Raw genomic sequence first — 13276 nt, 5'->3', positions numbered from 1 at the left:
ACTACCCGGCTTAGCCTTCAGCTGCAGCAACAAACCTCCTGTGTGCAGCACCCAGTGGGTGCTCAATGGATGGTAACTTAGATTATTCACTAACTGGTACCTTTCCACACTCAAGGGCCTTCAGAAAAGGACTCTGCTGTCACGTTGACCATCTGCTCACCTGTGTGCTGTCTGGCCTTTGTGAGGCCCCTGAGTGCTGGCCTTTCCCTGGTGCTGGGCCTTTCCCTCTGGACCCTTACTGCATCCAATCCCAGTGGTCCACCAGGCAGTATAGAGAGCAGAGGAACAGAGTCGAAGGACACATCTGACCCAAGTCACCTCCTAGCTCTCTCACTTGCCAAAATAGCATCTCTCTGGGCCTCAAAATAGTAATTCTACCAACCACTTGGCAGGAGAACTATGAACTTTCCACAAAGTGATACCTGTCAAAGTGCCCAGCCTGTGGTAGGAATTCAGTACTTGTTAAACAGAAAGTCTCAGGTAGAAGCTGCTCAGCTATTGAGAACTAAAGAACATGTTAACTTGCCTCTAGACGCCACAGACACCAGACACTCCCAACCTGGCCTCCAGCCAGCTGACCAGGAGGACTAAGCCACACTGCACTTCCCCTGTAAGATGATCTAAGGTGCCTAGGCCCAATGGAGGCAATTGCCAGGCAGTGCTAGGTGACTCTCACCCAAGGACCCCTGTGTTTATCAGGAATCTCTTATCTTTATTCCCAACTATGCTTTTGCAAGTTGAACTCATAATGCTAAATATATACTTTAATTCATTAGCATCTATCCAAGGAAGTTTGAAAGGAAAAAAAAAATACTGTCCCTTAGAAAACCAAGATGACTACTTAGGAAAGACTCAACAACAACAACAAAAAAGACTGCTTTAAAATGATCAAATTGGGTGTGAACAAAAATATCAAACACTATGGGGAGGAATTATTTAAAATCTAGACAGATGCTCCACTTGGAATTCTTTGAAAGTCTTTTAGTCCTCACCCTGCTTGAAAAAAAAAACAAATAGAAAATCATACACGGTGACTGTGGTTCCAGCTAGAAAGACAATTTAAAACTCAAAGAAAAGTCCTCAGCCCTGTCTCCAAAAATATGATAAAAGAATCATATGTGTGTGTTCACAAAATATTCAATAGATATAATTCTATGATTCCCCAACTTATCTTATTTTCCATTATAATATCTCGGGCACATTGTCTAAGACTATAGTCCCGACCCCACTCCCAGGCTTCACAGCATGAGATGAACAATGGGCAAGTAAGCAAAGATTCATCTGTTGCTGTCTCCCATAACCCTCAGATGGGACCGTCTCATTGCAGGAAAATAAGCTCAGGGCTCCCACTGATTATTTCATTAGAAATTATTTCATTAGACATTACAATGTATTAATAACAGAAATAAAGTACACAATAAATGTAATGTGTCTGAATCATCCCAAAACCATCCAACCTCCAGCTGTGGAAAAAATGTCTTCCATAAAACCAGTCCCTGGGGCCAAAAAGGTTGGGGACCGCTAGTCGAAGAGATTACGGAAGAGACTTTCAAATGGGTCTAATTTAAATATAACCTGTTGTACCTCAAGATACACAATACAGACAAGCTAGGTTCTAATGCCTACTCTTATATCATCAAAAGCATTGCCCAGGTTTTTTATAACTCTTTAATTTGTGAAAATGTCCTTCCTCTTAACCTTTGTCAAGTTCTGGGGTCACGCTAGCCAGTGCCATAGGTACCTCCCAGGAGCATAGCAGAGAGAAGGTGTCCATATATCACACCTAATGTCAGGTCTATACAAAGAGCCCACACCAGTGTCTGTCACCAAGAATAGTGCCTGGCCCAAATATATAAGGCACAGAATACATTTTAATTCAGAAGAAAATTGGGACTGTCTTATATTTAAGTTCTTATTAAATCTCTCATATTAAAAAACAATGCTTTGAATTACTCAGTATAGAAACACAAAAATGTTTTAGCAAAACCCCACATTGCCCTGAAACAGTATGACCAATGCTAGCATGGGGTATTAAATTATTAAAACAAAATAATAAACAAGTTGGGCTGAGAAATTCAGGACATATAAGCAACTGCAAGACTGGGATGGCAGCATTAAAACAGGACTTTTAAAAGATCAATATTAACATACTTTAAGAAGCAACAATACATGTATTTGCCAGCAAGCAAAGGAAGAGATCAATAGTCCTCACCTTAGGCCACAGGTATGTGTAACTTGGTATAAAATTTCCAGCAGCAGCATCATCATAAACTGATTCAAAAAAAAAAAAATGCTTTGTCTCAAATGTCCCAGGTGAAAACAGAGCAGGGAGACTCTCCTACTCAGAGTAGGGGGCTCTAAGTACTCTGGTGATCACCAAAAACCTGATAAAAAAGAAGCACATAAAGAGTTTGGAAAACATATTTTATGAACTGAAGTGAAGCTAAATAGAAATGTAACACATTTCTTACATGGGGCAGTCTCAATGTCTAACTGTAACTACATTCAGAACTAAACAAAACTAAGCAGATATTTATCCATATATCTAAAAAGCTCACATATCCCAAAATTTAACTGGAAAAATAGAATACTGTCCTATTCATGGTCACCTACTATTATGCATATGTGGTATTTGCTGAATGATGAAATGAGTGCCCATCTATTATACACCGCATGGGAACATCCAGCATTGAGCTTTGCTATTTCAATACATAGTAAAATACAAAAAATAATTTTCAATGAGGTCTTTGCTCAGGTGAAAATTTAAAGGGTTGCCTAGCATGCAAGCCTCTATTAAAAACCCTTTCTCCTTTCCCTCATAACCTCACAGGGTGCACTGGACCTAACGCTATTACCCCACAGTGGGAGTTTGAGTATAGATAGCATGCAGGACTTCCAGCTGACAAGACATCCACTGACTTTTAATAGTCAGTGGATGACAGCTGGATAGTATTACTATCCCCATCTCCGCTTTTTCTTCTCTGAAAATTAACCAAATGTAAGACTGGATTTAATTCAGACTCTTCCTGGAACCCTTTGAGGTGAGCCTATAAGGAAAGGCCTGAGGATTGCACTTAACACAAACAAGGAAAGTGTTCTAGGACTTCCAGAAAGCACAGAAAGTCAAGAACATCATCTGTGCATCCACAGAGGAAGTCAACCAATAATCTCAAAATCTGGTCAACAAAACATCAATTCCCAGTTACTATTTGTTATTACCAAGAGTTAACAAATGTCAAACCCTTTGACAAGTTCTAAAAAAACGCCATGTGCCACAGAGTTCCAGGGGCTGCCTGGAGGCTAGCATTTCAGAGGGTACCTCCTAACCTCCTGGTCAAACACAGTGCTCCCAAGACAAGCGAGAGGACATCTGGACACAACTGGTTATCAGAATGTCCCCATGTTTTACCCTTAATAGAAGCAGGGAGCAGGAGGAGGTAACCCACATCTTTTGCAAACAAAGATCCCTAATTATAACACCTCAGATTAAAAACAGCAAAGATAAGAGGGGAAAGTTTGAAAATTTCTAAATTAAGTATGTAGCTGGATTTAAGAACAATAAAAATTCCCCTTCAGCAGTGACCCCAGTGACCCCTAGTAACTATCTTTGTCCATTCTTCCTGACTTATGGGGGAAAAATCCAATTCAGCAAAGCATGGCCTTTAATTCAAACTCAACCTAACCTTAGAGATGTTACAGATGCTAGAATTTTCCAAGTGTTTCAGTATCATGGATAGGGCTGGGAAGATTATGCACCACCAGCTCCTTACATGGTCAAAAGCAGAGGAATAAGGTTGTATTTTCTAAAGCAAATGATTACTCCAAGAGATCAACAATGTATTTTTTTAAACCTTTAAATATGCTTTTCTCCATTTAATGAAATTACAAAACCTGGATCCTTGGTTTCTCACTTAAACCAGCATCCCATAGATAGGCTACCATCTCTCAAAGTAACAGTTCCTGAGGTGGCAGAGGGTGTGAGGACATGCAATAAGCAGCTTTCCAAACCAAGTCACCGAAGCCCACCAGAGGTCTTTCCACTAAAACAGAAGCAGTGGACGCTGTTGGACATAGTTGCACCAAAAATAACAAAATAAATAACGACCCATGTGGGGTCTGCCTAAGAGCCCAGAAGAGGTCCTTTAATTCTAGACAAACACTGCCAAATCCAAGAAGGGCTGGGCAAAACTCTGCTGGGATCTCCCGGCTAACTCCTTTCCTCCTACTAGAAAGTTTATATAATCTGTTCTTCCAAACTCGTCCTGCTCTTCACTCCAGCCCCTCCTCCCTACCCAGCCCGTGCTTCCCATGGCCAGCCATCAGAACCCCATCAGAAACCAGAAACATTGAGGATTAACTTTCCTGTAGGTAGCCCCAGAATGTTCAGACAGTCTGGGATCCAGAAAGATCCTTTCTAAGTTAAAGAGGCAGAGTCACAGTGGCGAGGCCTGGGACAAGGAGACGTTCGCACCCCGGGAGGATGATACACACAAATGAACAGATGGTGAGGTGCCCTAAGACCAGATGCCACCACCAACCGAGTGCATAGGGTAGGAAAAGGGATTCTAGAAGGGGAGGATGGACCCACACCTGGTGCAGACAGAAAGCTCCGGGCAGGGCTGTAGCTGAGTTGGCAAGTCGGAATTAAAGGGGGACATTCATGGATCCCTGAACAGAAGTGAAGTTGGAGAAAGGAGAGCCGGTGAAGGCGTGGGTCAGCGCGGTCAGCTCTGGTCGCCTCTGTTACTCATCACTGCCCCCACACCCACGTGCACTCACACTCGTACACAGCGTGGTGTCGCGCCCCGGAGGCACATACCCACCTTTGCCACTGGAGCACTCCTGCTCGTCCCCAGCTCGCGAAGACTGCCGGTGGCGCTGCCCACGGCCGCGGGGAGGAAGACTGGGGAGCCTGGGGCGCTCCCCACCGCGCCGCCCCCGCCGCCCGCGAGGGCGGGGGCCGCACTGGGACTAGGACCGGGACGCGCAGGCGGGCTTCCTCCCGGGCTGGCGCCCGCGCGGGGCCGCTGACGGATGCCGTCCAGCAGACGCACCAGAAGGATGTTGGCGGGCAGCTCGTCCACGCCGCAGCCCACCAGGATGCGGCACTCGGGGCAGCGCAGCTCGTGGCGGGAGCACACGATGCTCTCCAGGCAGCGGCGGCAGAAGGTGTGCTGGCAAGGCAGCACCTTGGCCGTGGTGTCCAGGCGCTCCAGGCACACGGAGCACTCCAAAAGGTCCAGCAATGACGACTCGTCCATGTCCTCGCCCGCCCCCGCGGCCGTAGCCGCCGCCCGCCGCCGCCGCCGCTCTCCCAGCCTGTCCTCCTCGCCCTCGCTCTGCGCAGCAGCGGCGGCCGCCTTGGACGCGCACAGCCAGGATGCTCCGAGCAGCATGGGGGAGGCGCCGGCGGCGGCCTGGCGCAGCTGCCTAGGTCCGGGTGCCGGCTTGGGGCCCGCCAGGGGCAGCTGGCATCAGGACTGCGCCCCGGCAGCCGCTTGGCAGCCCGGCGCGGACGCGACTTCCTTCACCCAGGCTAGCCACCTAAGGCGGGGCCTTGGCAGTGCAAAGTGGCGAACTGACCCGCCTGCGTGGCGGGGACTGGAGTTCCGCGCGCAGCGAGCCAACTCTGGGCCAGCCGAGCCCGCCCAGGTTTTCTGAGCGCAGCGCCTGCGGCTGCCGGCTACACCTGTCCCGCCGAACGTCCTCCCTGCTCCAGGGACCGGGGACGCTGTCCCCGCACGAAGCTCAAAGGGCTCTACGCTCCAAGCAGATGGTCGAGACCGGGAGCCCCGAGGCAGGAAGAGCGGGGAGCGGCCGGCCAGGTCCCCGGGGAGGCTGGGGCGCGGCGTGCGCGCTCCCCCGCGCAGCTGGCGAGCCGCACTGCCCCCGCGACACCTCCATGCGCCCTGGGCCAGCTGGCGAGTCGCTGCCCACGGAGGGTTGAACTGAACCCTTCCTCTTCCCCAGCCGCGAGCACGTGCGCGGCGCAGAGGTCACGGTCACTGCAGGGCGCTGGGAAGGAGAAGCCGCGATCGCTGGACTTCCCTTCGCCTGGGCGCACGCGGGCTATTGGCCTTGTCCCTTAGGCTACCTCCAGGGCTCCGAAGAACTCCTTCTGCCAGGCTCGACCCTGTCTCCTCCCAGCTCTCGAGTCCTCTTTCCGCTCTCTGCAAACCTCAGAGAGGGACATTTCCTGCCAGCGCCGGCTGCGAAGCAAAGTTTGGGCGGCGTTATCCCGACTGCCTTCCTCGCCAGCGCTGGCCAGCGGCTTGGCAACACGGCCGACGCCCAGGCATCCTCCCCCGACGACTCCCCGGGGCGCTCCCACTCCAGTCCTCTCTCCAGGCGGCGCGCTGAAGTGACAGCCCCGGAGCTGTGGCTGTGGCGTGGGATGCCTCACGAGGCAGGAGGAGAAGGCGCTGGGGTGGCGGGGAGTCCCGGGCCCGGGCCGAGACCTCCCGGCCGCAGCCCGCCCTCTCCAGAGCCACGGGTCCGAAACCGGCGCCGCCACCAGCACCCTTGAGCCGGTGCCGGATCCGCGCCGCGCCCTGAGCAGCGCAGTGCGTGGGCTCCGCGCCTGCTGCGGCGCCGACTCGCGAACCCCGCTCCGGTTTCTCCTCGGGAGGCGCAGAACAGGGGAGTCCGCGCGCCTTCCCGACGCCCCGGCTCCGGGAGCGTCAGCGCAACGCAAGTACGTGCGGGAGGGCCCGGAGCAGCGGCAAGTTGGGCGCGGGCTGGGGCGGCCGGATTCCCTGCCGCGCGCTGCCCCCTCGTGGCCGCCGCGAGTCCCGTCTGGAACGGACGCGGCGGCGGCCAGGGCCAGGGCCTGCGCGGACTGGACACTCCGGGCAGGGTCCGGCCCGGGCTGACGTCAGTCGGAAGGGGCATCAAGGACCCGCCTGCCGGCCGGGCTGCCCTGTAGTTTGTGAAATTAACTGTGACGTTGAGTTTATTCAGGAAGAAGGTAATAGTTGTTGAGGCTTAAATGCCAAGAAAATGCCTGTACATTATTTTATTTAATCCTCTAAATAGCCCTGTGGAATAATTATTTTAACCTCATTTTACAAATAAGGAAGCGATGCTCACAGTTGTAAAGACATTAGGGCAGAATTTTAATTTTTGTTTTTCCTTGTATTTATATAGATAGATGTAGATGATATAGATATAGTTGTGGTTGGCGGTGGGGGGGGGGGTGGGGAGGGAGTTGTTTGTTTGTTGAGACAGAGTCTCCCTCTCTCACTCTGGGTAGAGTGCCATGGCATCATAGAGCACAGCAACCTCAAACTCCTGGTCTTGAGCAATCCTCTTGCCTCAAGCCTCTGGAGTAGCTAGGACTACAGGTGCCCCACCACTACGACCAGACTAGTTTTTCTACTTTTATTAGAGACTGGTTGTTGCTCTTGTTCAGGCTGGTCTCGAACTCCTGAGCTCAAGCAATTCACCTGTCTGGCCTCCTAGAGTGTTAGGATTACAGGTGTGAATCATCTTACCCAGCCACTCACATGCCATAAGAATATAAGCTCCCAGGACAGTGCCTGGTGTACAGTAGGTGCTCAAATAACTATTTCATGAATGAGTGAAAGAATTCTCAGTGTCATCGCCTAGTGATTTCAGTGGAAATCTTAGTATCTCAATTCCAGGTATCAGATTGTCAGTCCTGGAAACTTTGCTCCTGACAGCAGCAAGTGGCAAGTGGCTTTCCCGGCCCTGATTCTCTCAGAAGTGTGGATTGGCTCACATGTCATTTACAGCAATGCTGGCGACACCTTCTGGAGCTTCCCGGACTCCCAAGAGGGCTGGAGAAGGGAACACATCTGCCAGTGCACAGCACATCCACACCAGCCACCTCCAACCTTTGCTCAGAAGCAACAGAAGGGAATTTTTGAGAGGGCCTAGAATGCTTGATCCAAAAGCAGACTGTGTGAACACGAGACTCAAGTGGGGAACAAGGAAGGGGACTCTCAGGCCCAGGGAAAGTTTGCAGAGAGCAAGGGCTGCCTCTGATGACATGCCCTGGTGCTTTTGGTTCCAAGCAAGGGAAACCAACTATGGGCAGATTTTAAAGAGAACAGAATATCGGCGGCGCCTGTGGCTCAGTCGGTAAAGCGCCGGCCCCATATACCGAGGGTGGCGGGTTCAAACCCAGCCTCGGCTGAACTGCAACCAAAAAATAGCTGGGCGTTGTGGCAGGCGCCTGTAGTCCCAGCTACTTGGGAGGCTGAGGCAAGAGAATCACTTAAGCCCAGGAGTTGGAGGTTGCTGTGAGCTGTGTGAGGCCACAGCACTCTACCGAGGGCCATAAAGTGAGACTCTGTCTCTACAAAAAAAAAAAAAAAGAGAGAGAACAGAATATACAATATCAATAAGAGTCCTTTCATAGAACCTGGGCTCGAAGCTGAGCCAGTTTAATGCAGATGAGTCCCCAGTGAGTCCTGCTCCCCCCTTCTCTATATGATGACTCGATCCATCTTCTCTTGTACCACCTGCAAGCAAAGACGCTGTCTCTCCTTCTCCACCCAAATGACAGAAAATGTGGTCAAAGCTACATGATCTTTTTCTCCCACAGTATCAACCACTGACAAGAGACCTTTCTGATGCTGTCATGGGCTGGAAGCTTTAAAACCTATCACCCAGCTTTGACCTGTGGTCACTCTCTAGACCAAAGTGCACTGGCCACAGAGCAGGATGATCCAACAGCACCCTCCCAGAATCACACAGCCAGAACAATTGATGCCCCTGCCAGGCTGTCAGAAACACATCTCTGCCACCAGTATCCCTCTTTATTATGCACAAACCCAAGCCAGACAAGAGCAAGTGCAGAGCCACTGATTCCCACCTTTCCCGGAGCTCTTTTGCTTCCACTTCACCTCCTTAGCCCCTGCCATGCCTACCTGCCTGAGTACCTACAGGCTGCAAACCCAGGTGCCTATAGGGGCTGGCCAGGGCACATAATGTAATGAACCAGGGCTAGGCTAGGCAATAGGGCAAGGTGAGGACTGCAGTGAGATTTCTCTGTACCTTCTAAAGTTAGTGGCTGGGCTCAGTTCCAGCCAGTCATGCATTGCCCTGAGGAAATTATGACCATGAATTGGCAGATCTTCCTACCCTGATTCCCGGAAAATAAGACATCCTCCGAAAATAAGACCTACTTACAGGAAAGATAAGACGTCCCCTGAAAATAAGACCTAGTGCATCTTTGGGAGCACACCTTAAAATAAGACACTGTCTTATTTTCGGGGAAACAGGGTACCTTCAAGAGAAGTTGGAAGTCCTGCCTTTATGTGAGATCTCCTGATGTGCAACAGTTGAGTCAGTTCTCAAACAAAATCAATCAAACATAATGAATGTGTGGCCACCTTGGCCCACAGACCACCAATTTGCAATTTCTGGCTGAAGTTATCAATACTTATAAGGGAATTTGAAGATGTGAACTAAATACCTGAAGTCTATCTAACGAATACAGTTTCATGTTGCCCAGTTAAATCTGCACATGTTCAGTGAGCCAATTATATGAGAAGACCCAGTTTTCCAGACATCCATATGAGAAGATCTGGGAAATTCAGTCGGCCACAGCATCATGTGAGCCAGCATGAGTTAGCCATGCACTGCGGCAACCTAGAGAGGTGACGAAATTTTAAGATGCCTTTATGGAAGGTAAGGGGTCAGGGCGTGGAAGGGAATAATCCCACTGTACCTCAGGCTTGTCAGGCCTCATCTGCAAGATTACTTTCTGTCGTGGGTACCAAGAATTAATGAAGCAACAGATGTGTCTATCCGGAAAAGAGGATGCTCAGAGGAAACAGGACGCTGTGGCTGTATGTCAGGATTTTGGCTGCCCCAAATGTGAACTCCTTCTTAGATATGGGGGATTCTCCACTTGTGTTCAGATCCTTCTCCTAGAATCTGCTTCTGGCAAACCACAGCAGCATGTGAAATACCCAGTGGAGTGGGCACTTGATACATGTGACACCCCCCCATTCCTCTCCAAAACCAGGGCTGACCTTCTTTCCTGACTTTGTCCTCTAGTGTGTAACATAATTGCTGATCTTGCTTTCCTGAATCTGAGTTCTCTGAGTATCTGATTCAAGTTTATATCCTCTCCACTAGCAAGTGCAGTGCTTTACCTATAGCAGGTACTCCTCAGTAGACACTTGCTGAATACACATGCAATAAAAGATAGACTGAGAGGAAAGAGAGCAGGGGATAAGCCTTATTTTAGACACATGCATTAGAGGCATGGCCATCAGGGAAGGCCCAGCTGTCTGGCAGGCAGGATGTGATTCCAACAGTGCTCCAGAGGGAGGTGCGGCTGTGTTGTGAACCTGGGAGTCATTTTCCTGGAGGTGATGGATGAAGTCTCCAAGGAGAAGAATAAGCCCTGGTTTTCCTCCAGGAACTGCAGGGGGAGAGCCTTACTAAGCACAGGACAGAGGACAGGGGGAGCTTGCAGCAGGGGGTCTCGTCAGTCACTGAGATGCTCAGAACACTTTCCATCTGCAGGTTGCAAATGCTTACAGGTGTGATTTAGTGCTACACAAATTCTCTTGACAGGGTGACGGAGGAAAGTTCTTAAGCTTGTGAAATAGATTCTGTGCGTTTGTTGCATCTTTTGAAGCAATTGCTCGGGGTAATTGCAGCGTGAGTATCATCAGCGCACATGAAGCTCTTCTACAGGAGCTCCCTTTGTTTCTTAATGTTGGGATCCCTAGATCCCTGGATAGGCTAACACTATAGATGCTGCCACGTGAAGTGCCACCCTCCTGGCCATGTCGGCAGGGCAGGTGAGGCAGGGCTGCTCTGTGCCAGGATAAAACACTTCAGTGTTTCCTTTGGCCCAGGTATCCGAGGCCTGGGGAAGGTTGCCAGGAGCCCTCCCTCCCTGTGCCTCAGGGTGTGCACAGCTGAGAGGCAGTGGTCAGTTTTCAAAGCCTCCCCAACCCTTCAGCAAGAGCCTTTCTGACTGGTGTGTGAGAGAGGGAAAGGCCCTGTAGCCTCCTATAGCACAAAGTGTCACTCGCTGGAGGAGTAGGGCACATTGATCTGAAGGCCCCCTCCCCCGGGGGGGAGGGGTAGTCATGGGGACCATGGCTGAGTGTGGAAGGATAAGAGCTGCCGCATAGGGATCCTCCTAGGCTGAAGGTGGCTTGTGGGGAGGTACTGACTCCTGGAAGAGTCCCCAGTCACGCATCAAAGCCCTGATTGTTAAAGCAAGTGAGCCCCAGCTCCTCGCAGGGTGGGCCAGACCTGCTGAGTACACAAGGGAGGGTCTCCCCTTTCTCTTACAGATGAGCAGGGCCAGGGTGACTGCCACCTTGCAGGGCATCTGCAGCCAGTAGGGATACCATAAGGACCCCGGTGGATGGTCACATCCTACAGTCGTCTTCTGCATGGCCTTGGGACTAGTCCCTTCAGACTAAGGTCATTGTTGGACAATTCAGAAGGAGGTCCCAAAACAAATATCTGGACTCCTCTTATTCTAACCAGGTGAGAGCTTGAGTATTTACTTGAAACATTAAAAACATTTGAACAGGAATTTGTTGTAGCTGATGGCATAGATCATTCGATTACATTTCTTTTAGGCCATAAAGATGTTAATAAAAATTGAAATATTTTTTCTTTACTGCTGAAGCAATGCATGTTTTACCTTGGTGAGGTATCCCCTCTTTACTGACTGCAGTTGCCATAGCACTATGACAAAAATATTTCAGATTCGTTTGGGTATTAAAAATAATCCTGCAGTTATCTATGTTTTCTTTCACAGCCTTCAAAAGAATTAATAATAAATTCTCTCTTACAATTTGGAGAAATAACACGTTTTATTTTAGTTTGGCTCAAGAGCTTAGAAAATACTTACACTCGTATGCATAGTACAGTTACTAAGCTAACGCACGACAGTGGTGATACATTTAACACAATAAGAAAATCCCTTATTTAAATTAAAGTCATAGCAGAAAGAATGAAAATTGAATATTAAAATCTTCCAGAACAATCATAGGGTAATTGACATTGAATAATATTTAATATCCGAATTCATGTCTTGGCAGAAGTACATCCTAAATCATCCAAGGGGAGATTGTCAATTCTGAATAATACTGATGTGTTTTCTAGAAAAATGTGAAATACTTCATAAAAGATGTCAAGCTGAAGTAGAATAATCAATCTCGTGAGCAAGGGTAATGGAAGCTTTTCACAGATAAGATGATGGTATTTGCTTCCTTCTGGGGAAAGATTAGGTTTGTGAATCTGCCAAGAGTTGTTTTCATTCTGTGCTGTGGTTAAATACATAGATCTTTCTAGAATAAAATGCATATTGAACATTTATTTGTGCCTTGATGGACATTATACCCTGTAACTCCAGGCCTAGAATGCTATCTCAACATTTCCCCAGAGCTACCCTCAAAAGAAGGATCTTGGGCATTTTTTGAAAAGCCAAGTCAGAGCCTCACGTACGCAGAACAATGCTTTCTAAGAAAATCTTCATGAAGGCAGCACTGGTTCAGTTACAGAGATCACAGAGTCAAATTAAAATGTCCTTCCTTCAACCCCACAACTTCACGTCACCACCCCTGCCTCCCAGTGATCACACACTTCTGCTTGGAATTGCCAGTGACAGACAGTCTGGTTTATTATGGGATGCCACAAATTAGAACATTTTTCCACATACCAGGCATGTGTCCATCTTCCAGAGACTTTTACCTATTTTCTAAGTGACCAGGAATGAAACTGTCCCCTTGGCCTCATAGCTCTCCACATATTTGAAATCCTGACTGCTCTTGTTCGCTATCTGCAGGAAGGCGCGCCCTCCACCCCTGTGGGCTTAATGAGAGCTCTGTTACAGTGATTGCTCCAAGATACCCCAGAATAGGAGGGAATTTGTTAGCCTTCTTCACAGGATGTCAGAGTGAAATGTGACAATGCTATGTAAAAACACCACCAAAACCTAGTACTTTAAAGCAATGACACTATTTATTATGCTCAAGCATCTGTCATTTGGGCAGGATTCAGTGGAAACAGCTTGTCTGTCCTCCCCTCAGCTCACAGGCAGGGCACTGGGATCAAGAAAGGCACTGGGTTCCGCACCTGCCTGTGGCCTTACCATGTGACCTGGCACCAGGGGTGAGTGTCCCCAGAAGTGAGCCAGGGACAAGCCTCGTCCCTTTTACAGTCTCACCTCACAGGTCAGGCAGCATCCCCTCTTCTGCCTTTTGTTCAGCAAGGCGGTCACAACAGCACATTCAGATGAAAGAATTGGGGAAATAGACTCCACTTTTTG

At 49.1% G+C, this 13276-nt stretch overlaps 1 protein-coding gene across 2 annotated transcripts in view; it reads right to left on the bottom strand.

Moving 5' to 3' along the window:
- SH3RF3 (SH3 domain containing ring finger 3) overlaps positions 1-6384 on the bottom strand; it is a 340566-nt gene extending 334182 nt beyond the window's left edge. For both annotated transcript variants that reach the window (XM_053588118.1, XM_053588120.1), the window contains exon 1: positions 4824-6384. In XM_053588118.1, the coding sequence (XP_053444093.1) occupies positions 4824-5396 (573 nt within the window). In that variant the 5' untranslated portion in view covers positions 5397-6384. The remainder of the gene's footprint in view (positions 1-4823) is intronic.
- Positions 6385-13276: the final 6892 nt, after the last annotated feature.

The sequence above is a fragment of the Nycticebus coucang genome, chromosome 4 (assembly GCF_027406575.1).
Source record: "Nycticebus coucang isolate mNycCou1 chromosome 4, mNycCou1.pri, whole genome shotgun sequence".
In the NCBI taxonomy this organism is placed as follows: domain Eukaryota; kingdom Metazoa; phylum Chordata; class Mammalia; order Primates; family Lorisidae; genus Nycticebus; species Nycticebus coucang.
This window is presented reverse-complemented; position numbering and strand designations above follow the sequence as displayed.